General features: G+C 48.0%; 1 protein-coding gene across 4 annotated transcripts in view; it reads left to right on the top strand.

The window, feature by feature from the left end:
- TTC7B (tetratricopeptide repeat domain 7B) overlaps positions 1-17,357 on the top strand; it is a 245,419-nt gene that overhangs the window by 18,137 nt on the left and 209,925 nt on the right. For 3 of the 4 annotated variants that reach the window (XM_049612316.1, XM_049612319.1, XM_049612317.1), the window contains exon 3: positions 2,857-3,025. In XM_049612316.1, coding sequence (XP_049468273.1) covers positions 2,857-3,025 — 169 coding nt within the window. The remainder of the gene's footprint in view (positions 1-2,856; positions 3,026-17,357) is intronic. The other variant, XM_049612318.1, reaches the window with a different exon arrangement.

Here is a 17,357-nt window from a genome sequence, read left to right on the forward strand (position 1 = left end):
AAACTGTGCCTTTCTGCTTGTAATTCTCTTCAGGCTCCTACATCTTTTCCATCTGGCCTCGTAGTCTACTTTTCTTTTTGAAAAAAAAAAAAAAAAAACTTACACTTTTTTTCAAGCTGAATATTAAAAATCTTCTTCTGTTGGTAAAAAATATATAACACAAAATTTAGTGTTATAGCCATTTTTAAGTATACAGTTTCAGTGGCATGGAGTGCGTTCACACTGTTGTGCAACCATCTCCACCGGCCGTCTCCAGAACCTTTTCATTGTCCCAGGATGAAGCGCTAAGCCTCTTAGACACCAGCTTCCGCCGCCCCTCCCCCTTGCTTTTAAGCCAGTGGTCTCGGTGCCGGAGGGCTTGAGGTAGGAAGGAAGACAGCCTAGCCGGCCAGGAAGCCTTTCCTCTGGGTGGAGAACCCAGCGGTGGGTGCTTTTGTCATCGCTCTTTTTCTCTTAAGTCTGCTTTGATTTCTGCATTTGCAGATGTAATTCTAATTTCTTGCATTGGTGCCCACCCCCCCCCCCCCCCCCCCCCCCCCCCCCCTTAAAACTCTTTTTTCCCCCTTTTTTTTTTCTAATTTCTTTTAACGTTTATTTTTGAGACAGAGAGATACAGAGCATGAATAGGGGAGGGGCAGAGCGAGAGGGAGACACAGAATCCGAAGCAGGCTCCAGGCTCCGAGCTGTCAGCACAGAGCCTGACTCGGGGCTCGAACCCACGAACCGTGAGATCATGACCTGAGCCGAAGTCGGACGCTTAACCGACGGAGCCACCCAGGCGCCCCTAGAGCATGACACTCTTGATCTCAGGGTTGTGGGTTCAAGGCCCACATTGGGCGTGGAGCCTACTTAAAAAAGAATAATAGTGAACTTAAATGAAAAAGAAACCCCTTTGTTCCCTTCACTTCCTGTGCCCATTTTGCCATCTCTCCAGTGCTGCCTGTTGCCCCTGTTCCCTTTCGAGAAATAACGTTATGATTTCACTTATATGTGGAATCTAAAAAACAACAAATGAGTAAACAGACAAACAAAAAGTAGAAACAGACTCATAAATACCGAGAACAAACTGATGGGTGCCAGAGGGGAGGGGAGGGAGGGGTGGGTAAAATGGGTGAAGGGGAGCGGGAGATACGAGCTGCCAGTTTTGGACTGAAGAAGTCATGGGGGTAAAAGGCACAGCCTAGGGAACACATTAATGGTATCCTAAGAGCATCCTATGGTGACAGAAGGTAGTGACACTTGTGATGCGCACAGCCTAGCTTACGGAGTTGTCCAATCACCATGTTATACACTGGAAACTAATGTAACATTGTGTGCCAACTGTACTCGAAGAAAAAAGAAAGAAATACGTGGAAGCTGACCATCCTGGCGGACAGCTGCTTTGCCATGCTCTGGCAGGTGACCTGTGCATTGCCCACCCCCTCCCAGCTGCAGGCTGCGGGACAGTGCAGCTTCCTGGCGAGCTCCTGTATGCTGGCGAAGCTAGCCTCGCGTAGCTTGGGTTCCAGGGAGAAGGCCTGCACCAGGGTATAAATCTGCTTCCTTCTATAGATGGCTGGGTCGTCTCTTCTTTTCCTGCTGAGGAGTAGTGGCCTGGAAGAAGGGCAGGGGGTGGGGTGGGTGTGGACTGGGGGAGCCAAGTGCTCCTGGCTGGAGAGGAACGAGGGCCCATCAGACGACTGTTAGAGCTTGCAGCCTCTGTGGAGGCGACCAGGGCTCAGTCACCTTGACAAGGAGAATGGCTCAGTGGGAAAAGTTTGCCCCTGGAAAGAAAAGTCCTGGGTTTTGCACTAATTTGTTTATTATTATTTTAAAATGTTTATTTATTTATTTTGGGGAGAGAGAGAGAGAGAGAGAGAGAGAATGCATGCACATGCACGGGGGTAGGGGCAGAGAGACGGAGAGAGAGAATCCTAAGCAGGCCCCGCATTGTCAGCACAGAGCCTGACATAGAGCCTGATCCCATGAACTGTGGGATCATGACCTGAGCCAAAATCAAGAGTCAAATGCTTAACCAACTGAGTCACCCAGGTGCCCTGCACCAATTTAGAAAGCCTCTCTCCTGGAGTCCTTTGGGTTACGGTCTTGTGGCATACCCCCTGTGCAATGGGCAGGACCTACCCGGATGTCCTTTTTTGAGACAGGTGCTTGTATGTTTTTGTTCATAAAGTGTCCCTTCCATTCTGGGCCCAGCATAGCCAAGCACAGGGGCCAGAGGGGAGCCTCAGTGTTCTGTTCTGTTCTGTTTTGTTTTGTTTTACAGCAGCTTTATTGAAATGTAATTCATGTGCCATATAATTCTCCCATTTAAAATGTCCGATTCAGTGGGGTTTTTTTTGTATATTCAGAGACTCGTGCAGTCATTACCCTTAGTTTAGAACATTTTCAACACCCCCCAAAATAAACCCGTACCCATTAGCAGTCACCTGCCATCCTCTCACCCACCGGCCCCAGGCAAACGGTAATCTACCTCCTGCCTCTATAGGTTTGACCATTCAGGCCATTTCACATAAATGGAAGCATTAAATATGTAGCCATTTGTGATTGGCTTTTTCACTTGCCGTAAGGTTTCTGAGGTTCGTCTGTGTTGTGGCGTGGGCCAGTACTTCATTTCTCACTCTGGCTGAGGATTATTCCACCGCGAGGCTAGCCCACATTTTCCTTATCCGTTCCTCAGTCGATGGGCATTTGGGTTGTTTCCACTTCGGGGCCGTCGTGAACACCCTGCTTTGCACGTTCAAGTGTGGGTTCTGTGTAGAGAGCCTCAAGGCTTTGCAGCAGCAGGTGGAGGGCCCCCGAGGGAGCGTGACTCAGAGCATCGTCGGAAAACGTTTCTCTCTCTCCTTTTCCTTCTAGTCAGAGTTCCTACAAGAATCCAGTCTGATCATGGCCAAGTTGAATTACGTGGAAGGAGATTATAAGGAGGCTCTCAACATCTATGCCCGGGGGGGCCTCGATGATCTGCCGCTGACCGCCGTCCCTCCTTACAGGCTGCGCCTGATTGCGGAAGCCTACGCTACCAAAGGTGAGCCCGAGCCTTCCCTCCCCAGAGGCTGTCCCCGGGGCCACGCTGCCCTGCGTGGAGCCTGCAGGCCGACCCGTGCCCTGGACTGGCAGTCCCCAGCAAGGCCTCGGGGTGGAGCCCACCACGTGCATTGCATAGTTCAGGCCCAGCCACACTCTGCTTCCTCAGAGCCTCCGGTCTGCAGTTCTCACCAAAACAAGGAAAGGCCGAACACGGAAAGGGTGCTGATAACTAATCTGCAAGGAAAGCAGGGGTTTATGGGGTAATGGGGATCCTGCACAGCACATGCAGGGAGTCTTGTCATAGGGCCACGTGGCCACGTGGCTGACCAGTCGTATTCATTGATGCCGCCTCTGGGCTAATTAAGGCTGATCGGTCCCTGCGGATGGCCATCCCTGGCACAGTCAGTCGTCCGGTGTTTAGCTGTGTGCCTGGGGGCTGTAGGGGTAGAAGCAAGTATAAATCACCCCAGTTGCCAGGAAGGAGTTTGTAACCAAATGTGTGAGAATGCAGTCTCAGAGAGGGAAAAATGCCAGAGGCAGGACACATACATTATTTGACCTTTCCAAGCTGCTACTTCCTCATCTGTGAAATGGGTATGATCATATTCGCTTCACAGATGTATTCTAAGGATTCAGTCGAATAATGTATGCAGAGCACCACAGTACCTGGCCTATGAAGTGCTTATTAAATAACATTTTAAAAGATCAGCCCCAAACAAGGCAGCAAACGGTAAAAGTCGGGCACGGCTAACAGCTTTTTGGAGATAACAGAGGTCGCACAGACCCGCAGGGCCAGGAAGGCTTCCTGGAGGAGGAGGGACACTTTGAATTCCAAAGGCCTTGGGAGGAAAGGGACCATTTGAAGCTGCTCCTCTCCCTCCTGCCACCTACTGTCCAAACCGTGCATGTGATGGACTGTGGCTGGGCACAGGGGCCACCAGAACGGCGGCGAGCTGGTCATCTGTGTGCTGCTGGCTGTCTGACTGGTTGTCCTATGCGATATTGAACAAAGACCTGGCCCGAGGCACACTTATGAGCTTTGTGACAGGGGTGACATAGTCACCCAGTTCCCTGGGGAGCCTCGAGTGCTGCCAGGTTCATCTACTTAATCTTCTCTACATCCGTGCGGGCTGGGAAAGGATGCCGTCTGTCTGGCCAGGGCGTTCTGGTGGTTTGCTGCCCGCTTCTTCGTGGTGCCCACTCCGTCATCTCACATCACCTCACGTGGCTTAGGCTTATGGGAGCTCGTGTGTGATTTGGGGCCAGGAACGATATTCTCCAGTGAGAACAAAGCTTCCTCTGGCAGTTTCCAGTCACCTGGGGGCTGGTGGATTTAGCCAGGGGTGTTTGCTAGCTGGGGGTGGGGGATGGCTCTGAGGCCTGCTTCGCAGCAACAGCTCAGGTCCTCGCATTGGCTCCAAGACAGGCTGGTGGGGCAGACCATCTGCAGGTGGCACTGCCAGCAGAGTCTCGTGGCTGCAGGTGGGCAAGGAGGACAGAAGACTTGGTCCCTGAGTTGCCCTGGGTGACATGTGGTGAGCAGTGGGCCCCTAGCCATGGTGCTGAGGTACTTTGCTCTTTTTTAAAAAATTTTTTTTAATGTGTATTTATTTGTGTGTGTGTGTGTGTGTGAGAGAGAGAGAGAGAGAGACAGAGAGAGAGAGAGAGAGAGAAAGAAAGTGTGCACGCGGCAGAGAGAGAGACGGAGACACAGAATCCCAAGCAGGCTCCAGGCTCTGAGCTGTCAGCACAGAGCCTGATGTGAGGCTCAGACCCATGAACCCTGAGATCATGACCTGAACTGAAATTGGTCACTTAGCCGACGGAGCCACCTAGGCACCCTGAGGCACTTGGCTCTTGAGACACGCTGCCCGGCTCACGGGAGACCGGGCCCTGGCTAGCTTCTGACTTCCGTGGGCACATTCAGTGTCACACGTGTATGGGAGAGGGAAGGGTCACTTTTGCCAGTGGAGGCCCCCAGCCCTGAGAACCTGCGTCGGCCACGTGAGAGGCAGTGTGGACCACCAGTGCTTAGCCATCTTTCTGGGTCCAATGCCTACCTCCATCATGTACTGGCTCTGCGCCCTTGTGCAAATTCTTAATGGCTCTGTACCTCAGTTTCCCCATCTGTCAAGCTCTCCTTGGGTTGTCATGAGGATTACATGAGATAGTATATAGAAAATGCTTAAAACAGTGCCTGTAACATAATGAACATGACACAACTCTTGGCTTACAAGCTAAGTGTTTAATGGGGGGACCACAAGAAGTGACTATGAGTGGCAGAAAAGTTGCCCCTTTAGTTCTTGGAGATGCCCAAAGACAGGCCAGTTTCTCTAAGGAGTTCAAGAGGCTCTTGGTCTTAATTCTGTGTAGCAATACTCTTTGGTTCTTCTTTCTTCATCAAGGTCCTTGAGAAGTTTTTAGGAGAGATTGCGGACAAATGTTCGATGAACGCAAAATATACGGAGGACTCACCGCTCCGTGCGAACCGCTAACCTGCAGGCCCTGGAGACGGGGTTGGTGTGGTCAGCTCCGTGTTTCCAGTGCTTTTGAATTAGCTGCTGACATTTCCAGATTGGGACCATCCAGTTAATTCCAGCTCTGTTGGGAAGAAGGAAAGAGCGGTCCCCTCACTGCCCCCGGGCAGGCCCTGGCTGGAGCTGAGCACAGCAGCCCCTGGGACACCCCTCCCCTGTGCCACCTGCGTGCTGCTGGAGGTGGAGGAATTGGCCTTTCACAGGTCACCTAAACTGGTCCATGGCTTCCGGAGGCCTGACTTGAGCCGGGCTGCCAGCCAGAGCCTGGAAATGTCCATGAACTTCCATATCTGCTTCTCCAGCCATTGCTGGGAGCGCTTCCCCCGACGGGCTGATGTTAGCCTTGGCTTATTGGGAATCAGAAGCCAAAATCATTCAGTTATCAGTTAGGGCTTTAGTGTCTCTTAAATCCTGCAAACCTCTAATTTACAGACCAAGGAAGTGAGACTGGGCGAGGTTACTGGAATGTTACCGATGCCTACTTGTGCCAGGCTCTGTGCCCCTCATTTGGGTATCAGCCAGTCTTCACAACCACCCTATGAGGTAGGCTCTGTTATTCTTTCCATTTTAGAGATGAGAAAACTGAGGCACAGGGAGGTTAGATAAGCTACCCAGGGTCCCAAAGCCAGGAAGTGGCTGAGCTAAGACTTGAACGCAGAGACCGGTGCTGGAGCCCATGCTCTCCTACTGAGCGGCAGAAGGGGGACTCAGTCTGAAGCGTGAGCAGCTCCCGAGCCCATGTTCTTAATCATGCTGCTCTGCTGGCATGTGGGTCAGAGGATGCTTGGGCCAGGTAGGGTCTCCTCATGTAGAAGACATTCAGATCACTGGAGAATACCCGTCATTTGTATATACACCCCTCTTTGCAGACTCACCTTCCTTGTTCCTCCACCTTAATTCCTTCTCCTTGCCTAGAGTTTTACCTGTAGATTTTGTGCCTCAAGCTCACACCTCCCATCTTCTCTGACCCCTTCTGGGACTCACACGTTCAGAGTTAATCAGGTTCTCTGCTGTCTTTGCGTGGTAGATTAGCAGACTGCCTGAAAATCATAGTAGTGTTAGCTGTCCTATGATCAGACACCCCCACCAGTCCATGAGCTCCTCTGAAGGAAGAGCTCTTTGTTTGTTTGCGAGCCTCAGCACTTACCACGGTATTTGGCACATGATTGGTGCTCAGTTATTGAGTGAAATTTATAAAAGTTCCCTTGCTTGGATTTTTACTGAGATGCCCGTCGTGTAGCTCAGGTGATTCCAGGTGCCTTGGCTCATAGCCGGTCACAGTGAGATGCGTTTTGTTTGTAGGCAACATATTGGGCATATTTTAGTGATTCAGGGTCATATCCTTCCAATCATGGGAAGTACCTATGAGAGCATATGCTGGCATCACACCATGACAGAGCCGGACATGGATCTCTTTCCAAAAGGTTGTACGTTTCAGTTCACTTCCATGATCAGAGAGTTCCTAAGTGGATCTCACCTCCCCCTCATCCCCTTAACTCCTTCCTTCATTTCTTAAACCGAAGCAGACAAATAGAGGGTGGGAATAGAGGGAATTGAGAAACACTTTAGCTTCTGATAGCATTGGTTTAATCCAGTGAGTAGACATCTTTGTTCTGGGATACAGCTTGAGGTTTCAGGTGAAATCTCCAGGACACCAAATGGCCACAAATGTTTCTTTCCCAAACGGGAAGGCTTGGGAACAGTGGACACATGGCCACTGTCTATTTTGGGACTTAGATCTGCTGGACACGGGGTGACTTTCTGCAGATGGGACAGTGAAGCTGGAAGTGGCTTGCCTTCCTGGATGTGGACTTTATAGACAGCCTTGGCATGTACCTTTTCATCCTACAGGGACCAAACACGCACTGGCTCCCATCTGAGAGAAGTCCTGTAATATTCCAACTGGTCACAGCTGGTGGGGCAGCTGTGTTCCCTGAGGTTACCGTTTTTCCCCAGGCACTAGGGTGTCGTCCTCATCTCTGTGATTGAAGCCGGCTTGCTGATGTGTTGCAGCTCCTGCAAAGGGGAAGAGAGAGAGATGTCTGGGTGAGCACAAGGAGCACGCCTCGCTTCTGCTGACAGTCCATTGGTGAGACGTTGCTATAGGACCATAGTCACCTGGGAAAAACAAGACCAGGGGCACACGTCAGCCTCTGATTAGACATGTCCAGTAGAGTGTGGTCTCTCACCCAGCTGGAAGTGGCCGAAAGAAGTAGCCTGCTCTCGGGCGAATGGAAGGGGACGTGCAAGACTGAGGCTTTGGTGCCCAAGAGGAGGGACATCATGGACCCGGAGACAGTGGCGTGGTATTACACTTCCTTTCTAGATTGCGTGGTATCAGGCAGAGAAGGATTGATTGCAAAGGGCAAACGGGGCCCTCATACAAATGTTCTGTGTTCCAGTGGGGGAGACTGTGCCAGCGTGGCTCAGGGACTTGCCTGATGACACCCAGTAAACTGGAGGGAGGGCCAGGATGAGGTAGGAAACCTGCCCGTCAGGCTGCACGGCCTCTGTGCCCAGGTAGAGAAGGTGGCACCCTGTGGGGGAGCTCTCTGGAGCCACATTCTCTCTTCCTCCTTTGCTCCTGGTTTCAAATTGTTCCTCTGATGCATTGGTTAAGAGCCTGGGGCTTTTGAAGCCCGACTGCCCAGATCTGATCTCCAGCTTTGTCTCTTATCAGCTATAAGATCTTTGGCCAGTTGCTTTCACGTCACTGGGGCTCCGTTTTTTTCCTCTATAAAATAGAGATAATAATAGTATCTGCATTGTAGGGTTATCGTAGGGAAAGAGTGAATACCTGTAAAGCTCTTAGCACAGCACCTGGCAGAGCAACAAAGTTTAGCTAATTTTGTTCTTGGGTGTGACCTCAGATGGATAGACCTCTCCAGAAGCCCCAGGTAACATCCAGCCATGGAGAGAGGGAATCGTTGCCTTAGTATATCTGCCTTGTCTGGCAGAGGGTTTGGGCCCAGGAGTGGGACCTGGGAACAGTATATTTAGAGGGAAATCTCTAGGGGCAGATCAAGCCAAAGATCTGAGGCCTGGAGTGCCCCATAAAGAGGAAAAGGTGTTGATGGTGTTGGAGGAGGGCAGTACCCAGTGGCCAGGGGCAGATGGATAGGTTACCCTAAGGGGATTGCTTGAGGGTGGGGCCCAAGACTAGTCCATTTGCCCCTCACCAGTCTTGCCCAAGGCTGACCCAGAGGGTTAGAGGTCTTTGGAATTGGGCCCACATTCATGGTTTTATCACAAAGGACCATTCACCTTGGAATGGATCAGTTGATTCAAGTAGTGTTCCTGTAAGAGGCAGGAACAATTCACACAGTCAACTGACTGCTGTCTTTGTAAGGAACATGCTAAATATGTTGGCTGATGAGAGGAGAGATAGCTGAGGAGAAACCATCTCTTGGTTCGGCTCCCAGGAGGAGGGCTTGTCTCTTCTGATTGGACACCCCTTCCTGACCGGAGGTCGAAGGTCGGAGGCTGATCCCTAAAGACCTCCCCTTCTCTAGAATCTGCAGAGCTCATGGACCCCTTGGTCTTCCCAGAAGCGCAGGTGTGATGAATAGCACGAGAATCCTATAATGACTTCCCCTTGGAAAATGTTACATCCTCTTTTGCCTGCCTCCAGTAAAGCTGGCCCTAGGGTTCTCTTTCGACTGTCCGTGTGCGTTCTGAGTGTCTCCATCTCAGGGGTCAGCGTCAGGGAAGGAACGAAGACACCTGCCTTGTGCAGTGGGCAGTACGAAGGGGCAAGGGAGCTCTCAAGAGAGGCTTTCCAGAACCACCACCTGTCTTCCGCAACTGATAAGCACTAGTCTGTAAATAGAGAACCCGTCTCCAAAAGGTTTGGATCCCAGCCCTGTTCTCCCCAGCTTGAAACCCAGTGTCTTCACACACCCGCAGACTTCAGCTCAGCATAAGCGGTTGTTAGGCCAAGAGACTTAAACATTCTCTACGAATGTTTTCGGAAGAGGCACCTGGGGATTGCCCACTGTCTCCTGTGGGCCTCCTACCAGAGCAAATTTAGATAAGTCAGCATAACGGATGCAGTCCATTGATGAGGGGCTTTTTATCAAGTGTTGCTCGGGTGTGACTTCTCCACACTTGGCTCAGTCCTGGGCATCTGGGTGGCATGGAAAAAGGCTTGGAACAAGTTGAGTTGGAAATTCTTCAGACGGTGGGTGGTTATGGCTTGAGGACCGTCATACCCCCCAAAAGGCTGCCGTGTTAAGCAGGGGTTGCCTCTGTGGAATGTAAAAGATACAGAACGAAGGCATATCGGCTCTTCTCCCTAGGGGCTGATTCTAACAGCACTGTATGTCAAGGCGAGGCCAGACCCTCGACCAGGTGACTTGAGGCATTTGTTTCCTACATGGTGGTTTACTTTTCTGCTTCGAAGCGTGTTTTCCCATCGTGGAATATTGGCTCCCAGGAGCAGCCCCAGCTTCCCCCAGGAAAGTGGAAACATGTTCACTGGGGGCTTTCAGCTTTCAGGATGCTGTGGGCTCCATCCTTGGAGATGTTAGTTTGCTGGTCCCGGGGCAGCCCCGGTGTGGTGGGTTGGCTGCAGGCTGGCCATGCCCTGCCAGTGCTGAAGGCCTCCGCGGTCACACTCACACTCACGTAGGGGGCCCCCTGCCCTCTTCAGGCCGGGGGGCTGAAGTCTTCTGAGCCCTTTGCTCGGCCTCAGGCACAGGGGCGGTGACCAGGGCTTGGGGTGAGGCCACTCGTGTACTTGGTGGGAGAGAGTGTCACCGAAGAGATGTGATGGTCACCGGGGACATGGGAGTAGGGAAGGGGCAGACCAGTGGCAGAGGGTCCCTGTCCTCTGCTCTACCCCGCCCCAGCAGTAAACGAATGTGTTTTGTTCACAGAGAGGATGGGAGGCGGCAGTGCAAATCCTAGTCAGCAACTCAAACTCCACCCCACAAGGCTTTCGGGAGGTGGGGCCAAGCCCCTGCCCCCAGGGACACGCAGAAGGGAAGCAGTGTAAGGGGAGGTGAGGCCCCGAGCCAAGCTGGAGGCTCATTTTGAAGTTCTGCTAAGATCTGTGTCTTCTGAAAGACAACTTTCAGTTGTCGGTGAAAGAAAACCCAACCCAGGCCGACCTCAGCGGCAGCCGCATTCAGGCCTCAGAGATAGGTGCTTTCTCTCCATTTCTCAGCTTACCGTCCTCTGTGTTGGTTCCCATTCCAGGCTCCAGGCGGCTGGGGCGGCTCCAGATTCTTGATTCTCTTAGGTGTAAGTCTCAGAAACCTCGGCCACATTCTCACTGTGTCTCCTTGGCCCTGGTGGATCACATTCCCGTCCTTGATGTAGTTACAGGGGCCAGAATCGTGCCCAGGGACTGGCTTAGGCCTTGCATGAAGGCCGTGATGAGGAGGGGTGGTCCCACCGGGAGAATCAGACTTCTATGATAGAAGTCCATAGTGTGGCTCTTCTGAATAGGAGTCCTCTCGTCAAAGAGGCCCAGGGCCCTGAACACCCTTTTCTCCCTGGCAGCGGTCCTTGCAGGGTAGAAGGAACATGAGAGGAGCCCCATGGCTGCTCTGTGACGGAGTCTCTGTGGACTGGACTGGAGGGGCCTTCCAACCAGACCATATCAGGTGGGTAAGCGCTGAAGGAATGGGGCATTTTGGAAAAGAACAGTCTCCAGGGGTGGAGGGCCCTTGGGGGAAGAAAGACTTCTCTGTTCTGTCCTCGGGGATGGGGCCAGAGCGGGGCAGTGGAAACTTCACCGAGTCCAATGTTAGGCCCATATCTGGGAGTCTTTCTACTAGCAGGAGCTACCTCAGGGCTTGGCTGCCCTAAGAGGTGGGGGTTCCCGGTGGGTTAGCATTTATCGAGCCCTGCCCAGAGGCAGGCGTGATGCTTGCTGATTTACCTGTGTGACTGCACCCCATTCTGGCAGCAGTCCTGTGCTCAGGGATTATCATTCCCTGTGAGTAGTTGAGAGGCTGAATTTCGGACGTGAAGTGGGATTCACCTCAAGGCCGGTGGACCCCAGAATCCCTACTCTCTCTGCTTTATCGAGCTGCCTTTCAGCTGGAGCATAAACTCATTTAGAGTGGGGTTGTTGTCGACAAGGGTCTGGTGTCAGATAACCTGCGAACCCCTCATTCTGTTCTGTGATTCTTAAACCATTTGATTTAAGTGTCTAAGTCCTACTTGTTTTACCTGCAAAATGGGGATAATAATATTCAGGTGAGAGTCCTGAGAAGGCGGAATTAAGACAAAATGGGAAAATGCTTTGAAGTCTTTAAATCCGAGGTCAACAGGAGATTTGTGTAGTCAGACATACACCTGCAGTTGGGGGCGACGGGTGGCTGTGATGGTCTCACCCTCCCCTCCCCAAGGTCCTGTCTAGCATGCTCCTTTCCTTGGGCAGTGAGGTGGGACTTCTGGCTGTCCCTGTGTTTGACCTCCTGCCCCTTCCCCCATCATTTTATTTTACTGTTCTTCTTGTTACAGACAACATACATGTGCATTATATAAAAATCAGAAATACAGACCAGTCAAAAGAACATAAAAATATCCATCACTTGGTCTATCCAGAGCCAACCTCTGTTAACATTTTAGTGCATTTACTTTTAGATCTCTATAATTATCATGTGTGATTTTTTTTTTTTTATAAAAATGAGTTTATACCACATACACTGCTTTGTGACCTGCTTTTTCCACTTCAGATCATAAACACTTTTAGCAGCTGTACAGCATTTCATTATATGGGCAAGCTATAATATATTTAACTAAAAAGCCCCTATTTTTGGACATGTAGGTTGTTTTCAGCTTTTTACTGTTACACGTAAAGCTGTGACGAACCACCCTCTCGGCCTGGTCTTTGTGCTTGTCCTTAATGATTTCCCTGGGAGAGATTTCCAGAAGGGGAGTTTCTGGGTCAAAAGAGAAGTATTTCCAGACTGTTCTGCAGAGGGCTGTACCTTTGTGCTTTTTTGTCCATAGGGTAGGGGACCTGCTGCCTCTCCTTCTGGCCCACACTGAATAGAACCCCTTTGACCTAAAAATGAACTTCGATTCTTTGGTTGTGTGTTGAGTGCCGGCTGTTTGGAAAATAAAGAAAAATGTAAAGCAGAAAGTAAAATCAGTCCTCATGCTACCACTTAAGCTAGTTGACCACTGCTAAATACACACACATATATATATATATATATATATATATATATACACACATACATACATATATACACATATATATTACATATAATATATATATAATATAAATATATATTTTTAAATTTATGTGTCTACATATAGATATTTTATATCTAAATATCTATATCTATATTTATATCTATATATATTTAATATATAAAATATATAAAAATATATTTATATAATATTTTAAATTTTATTTTGAGAGAGAGAGAGCCCACAAGCAGGGGACAGGGGCAGAGGGAAAGACAGAGAATCCCAAGCAGGCTCCGTGCTCAGCGTGGAGCCTGATGTGGGGCTCAATCCCGTGTGCCTGGGATCATGACCCAAGCCAACATCAAGAGTCGATGCTCAAGTGACTGAACCACCCAGGCGCTCCTATGCTATTTTAAATACAGTTAGGATTATGCTAGATATACTATTTATGGTCTACTTTTTCACTGTATGTGTATATGTATATGTATAATTATTTTTCCAGGTCATTAAGTATCTTTGAAAAAAGTTTTTAATGACGGCATGGTGGTGTGCCTTATGGGATATTTTTGAGCCACTTTTCCTATGGAACATCTGTATTGTTTCAGTTTTTCATATTACAAATATGGTCTTTGTATAGCTTTTTTGTCTAGCTTATATGGTCTTTGTATAGCTTATATGGTCAAATATAGCTTTTTTAAAAAAAAAACAGATTTATTAAGATATAATTCAGATACCATAAAATACAACCTTTTAAAGTTCAGTGGTTTTTAGTACATTCAGAGTTGTGCATTCATCACCCCATCACCAGTGTCACTTCCCATTGCCTAATTCACATCCCCCCAGCCGAAGTCAACCACTTTGTGTCTCCACTACATTTGCCTGTTCTGGCATTTTATACAAACAGGATCATGTAGTGTGTGATGTTTTGTGTCTGGCTTCTTAGCATGTTTTCAGGGTTTGTCCCTGTTGTAGCATGAATCCGTGCTTCGTTCATATTTTGGCCAAATAATATTCCATTGTATGGATATGTCACGTTTTGCACATTTTATTAATCCATGCATCAGTTGATGGACAAGAGGTTGTTTCCACTTTGGGGCTATCATCAATAATGCTGCTGTGAACATTTGTGCATAAAATTTGGGGGGCATGTATAGTTTCATGTGTCTTGGGTATACACTTGGGAATGGAATGACTGGATCATGTGACTACTCTGGGTTTCACGTTTCAAGGAACTGCAACTATTTTCCGAAGCGGCTGTACTACTCTAGAGGCTCCCGTTGCTTTACAACTTGTCCGCCGTGAAGCTGACTCTATAATCTGTCCTCTTGATTATAGCCATCCTAGTGGGTATGAAGTGGTATGTCACGAAGGCACCCCCCAAAACATAAACGTTTTAAATTTTTGATTAAGTTTGGGACGCCTGGGTGGCTCAGTTGGTTAAACGTCCGACTTCCGGCTCAGGTCATGGTCTTGCGGTTCGTGGGTTCAAGCCCGTGTCGGGCTCTGTGCTGACAGCTCAGAGCCTGGAGTTTGCTTCGGATTCTGTGTCTCCCTCTCTCTCTGGCCCTCTTCCGCGCACTCTCTCTTTTTCTCTTTCTCAAAAATAAACATTAAAAAATTTAAATTCTGAATAAGTTCAGTGTTTCTTCTACTCTTTTTTTTGGTTGCTTTTATGTTTTTGGTGTTGTAGCTAAGAAATCACTACTTAATTGAGGTCACAAAGATGTATTCCTATGTTTTCTTCTAAGAGTTTTACAGTTTTATCTCTTAGATTTAGATCTATAATCTACTTTGAATTAATTTTTATGTATGGTGTGAGAACTTCATTCTGTTGCATGTGGATATGCAGTTATTACCACAGCATTTGTTGAGAAGACTATTTTTCATTGAGTTGTCTTGATGTCTTTGTTGAAATCGATGAACATGAATGTAAGGGTTTATTTCTGGGTTCTTAATTCTAGTCCACCATTTGTCTATATTTCTGTCCTTACGCCAATACCACACTGTCTTTATTACGGTAGCTTTGTATTAAGTTTTGAGATATGGAAGCATGAGTCTTCCAACTTTGCTCTGTTTTAAGATTATTTTGGCTTTTCTGGGTTCCTTACATTTCCATATACATTTTAGGATCAAGTGGTCAATTACTGGGAAAAAAAATACTGCTGGGAATTTGAGGATTCTGTTGAACCTATAGATCAATTTGGCGAGTATTGCCATCTGATTAATATTGTCTTCCAGTCAATGAACACAGAATGTCTTCTTTAATTTCTTTCAAAAGTGTTCTGTAGGGGTATAGCTCAGTGGTAGAACATTTGACTGTAAAAGTGTTCTGTAATTTTCAGTGTGACTTCCATTCCTTTTCTTAAATTTATTCCTAAGTATTTTCTTCTTTTTGATGCTATCATAACTGGAATAGTTTTCTTAATTTCATTTTCAGAGTGTTCACTGCTAGTGTATAAAAAATACAAGTGTTTTTTTGTATATTGATCTCTTACCTTATAACCTTGCTGAACTGATTTTTTTAGCTCTAATAATTTTTTGGTGTGTACAGATTCTATAGGGTTTTCTCTAGACAAGATCATGTCACCTGTAAAAAGGATAGTTTTACTACTTCCTTTCCACTCTGATGCCTTTTGTTGTTGCTGCTTAATTGCATTGGCTACAACCTCTATTCTAATGTTTAATACAAATGACCAGAACAGAGATCTTCTAAGATAGGGGAAAAGCTTACAGTCTTTCATCATTGGATATGACGTTAGCTGTGGGTTTTTCATAGATGGCGTTTATCAGATTGAAGAAGTTTTCCTTTATTTCTGTTCGTTGAGTGTTTTTTTATCATGAGAGAATGTTAGGTTTTGTCAAATGCTTTTTTCTAGTGAGATGATCATGTAAATTTTTGTGCTTTATTTTTCTAATGTGGCGTATTACATTGATTTTCATATGTTTAATCAGCCTTGTATTCCTGGGATAAATCCCACTTAGGGCATATATACACTCTTTTTATATGTTGCTGGGTTTGATGCACTAATATTTTGTCCAGGATTTTCACTTCTATACTCAGAATGGATATTGGTGTAGTTTTTTTGGTGATGTCTTTGTCTGGTTTTGGTTATCAAGGTAACACTGGTGTTGCAGAGTCAGTTTTGAAGTGTTCCTCCTCTTTTGCTCTTTGGAAGAGTTTGCCAAGTATTGTGTTAATTTTTTAAGCATTTGGTAGAATTCACCGGTAAGCCATCTGAGCTTGAGTTTTTCTTTCTAGGAAATTTTTTGATTTCTCAATTCTGTCTCTTACTACTCTATAGTTTTAAAAGATTTTTAAAATTTAAAATGTATTTTTTATGATTTTATTATTATTTTTTTTTCAGAGAGAGAGGGTGCAAGTGAGCGAGAGGCAGAGAAAGGGAGATGGAGAGAGAATCCCATGAGGGGCAGAGAGAGAGTGAGAGAGAAGTGGGGCTCACCCGAAGCAGGGCTCGTGCTCACCCAGAGTGGGGCTGGAGCTCACCAACTGTGAGTGAGATCATGACCTGAGCCCAAGTCAGATGCTTACCCGACTGAGCCCTCCAGGTGCCCTGTTTTAATAGATTTTAATTAGCCTTTACTTGTTCTCCACTTCCTTTGACATGGCATTTTTTCATTGGAGCCCCAAGCCTCTTGATCGTGGCAAACAACCCTGGTCAGAAAGGAATGATATTTAGCCAGTAAGTTCAGTAATACCTTCAGCAGCAGCCCCCATGTTATATACACCGTATACCCAGTCTACGGTGTGGTCAAGGGAACAGCACTTCCTGTATTTGGCGTTGATTGACAAAGTCAGCCTGGGGGAGGAGTCCTCTTTTGCCCTGCCAGGAAACTGCCAACCAAGAGCAACTTAAGTTTATAAGTAAGAACGATCCTTCTGGCATGGAACGGAGAATGGATTAGAAGGAATTAAAGATTATAGGGAAGGGGACCGGTCAGGGAGGTGAACTGGCTGCGGGCTCTTTCCCTCTTGTTGCTCTACATCCCAGGGCGCCTGACTTCTGCCAGCTGTTTCCAAGATCCCCTAGTCAGTTGGTTGCTGCCTGGGTTTGGCCAACAGGAAGCATTGGCAGGAAATCGGGGAGCAAAAGGAGAGAGAAGCCAGGGTATTTCTCTGTCGCTCACTCGCTCTTGCTGTCTGCCTCCAGCAGCACTTTTGACAGCAGGTGCCCCAGCTGTGGGGGTCTGACAGACTTCCCCTGAGGTTTTGGCTCCCACAGGGGAGCTTCTGCTGGGTTGCGTCTCCCACCCAGTAGCCCCAGCTTCTGAGCTCTCGTAACTCCATCTCCTCCCTCGGTCCTTTCTGGCCCTCGGGATGTCAGTGGCCTCCTGACGTTTCAGAATTCTTGGACGCCACACCATCCTGTTTGTCTTTTCATCTGTTTCATCCCCTTAAATCTCTTTTATCTGTAAGAACTAGAGTGATTCTCTTGTCCTACTGGATCCTGACAGATACTGCAAAAACCCGGGTTCCAGCAGGCCCCGGAGACGTGTGTGTTGGGGGGAGTTGCTGTGGGAAGGTGGTTGAGGGAGGAGTCAAGATGACTGGGATTTTCAGCGTCACTCACGGGGCAGAGAATGATGTTGAACCAGGTTAAGGATTACAGGAGGAGAAGCCAG

Source organism: Panthera uncia (genome assembly GCF_023721935.1).
Source record: "Panthera uncia isolate 11264 chromosome B3 unlocalized genomic scaffold, Puncia_PCG_1.0 HiC_scaffold_1, whole genome shotgun sequence".
Taxonomy (NCBI): Eukaryota; Metazoa; Chordata; class Mammalia; order Carnivora; family Felidae; genus Panthera; species Panthera uncia.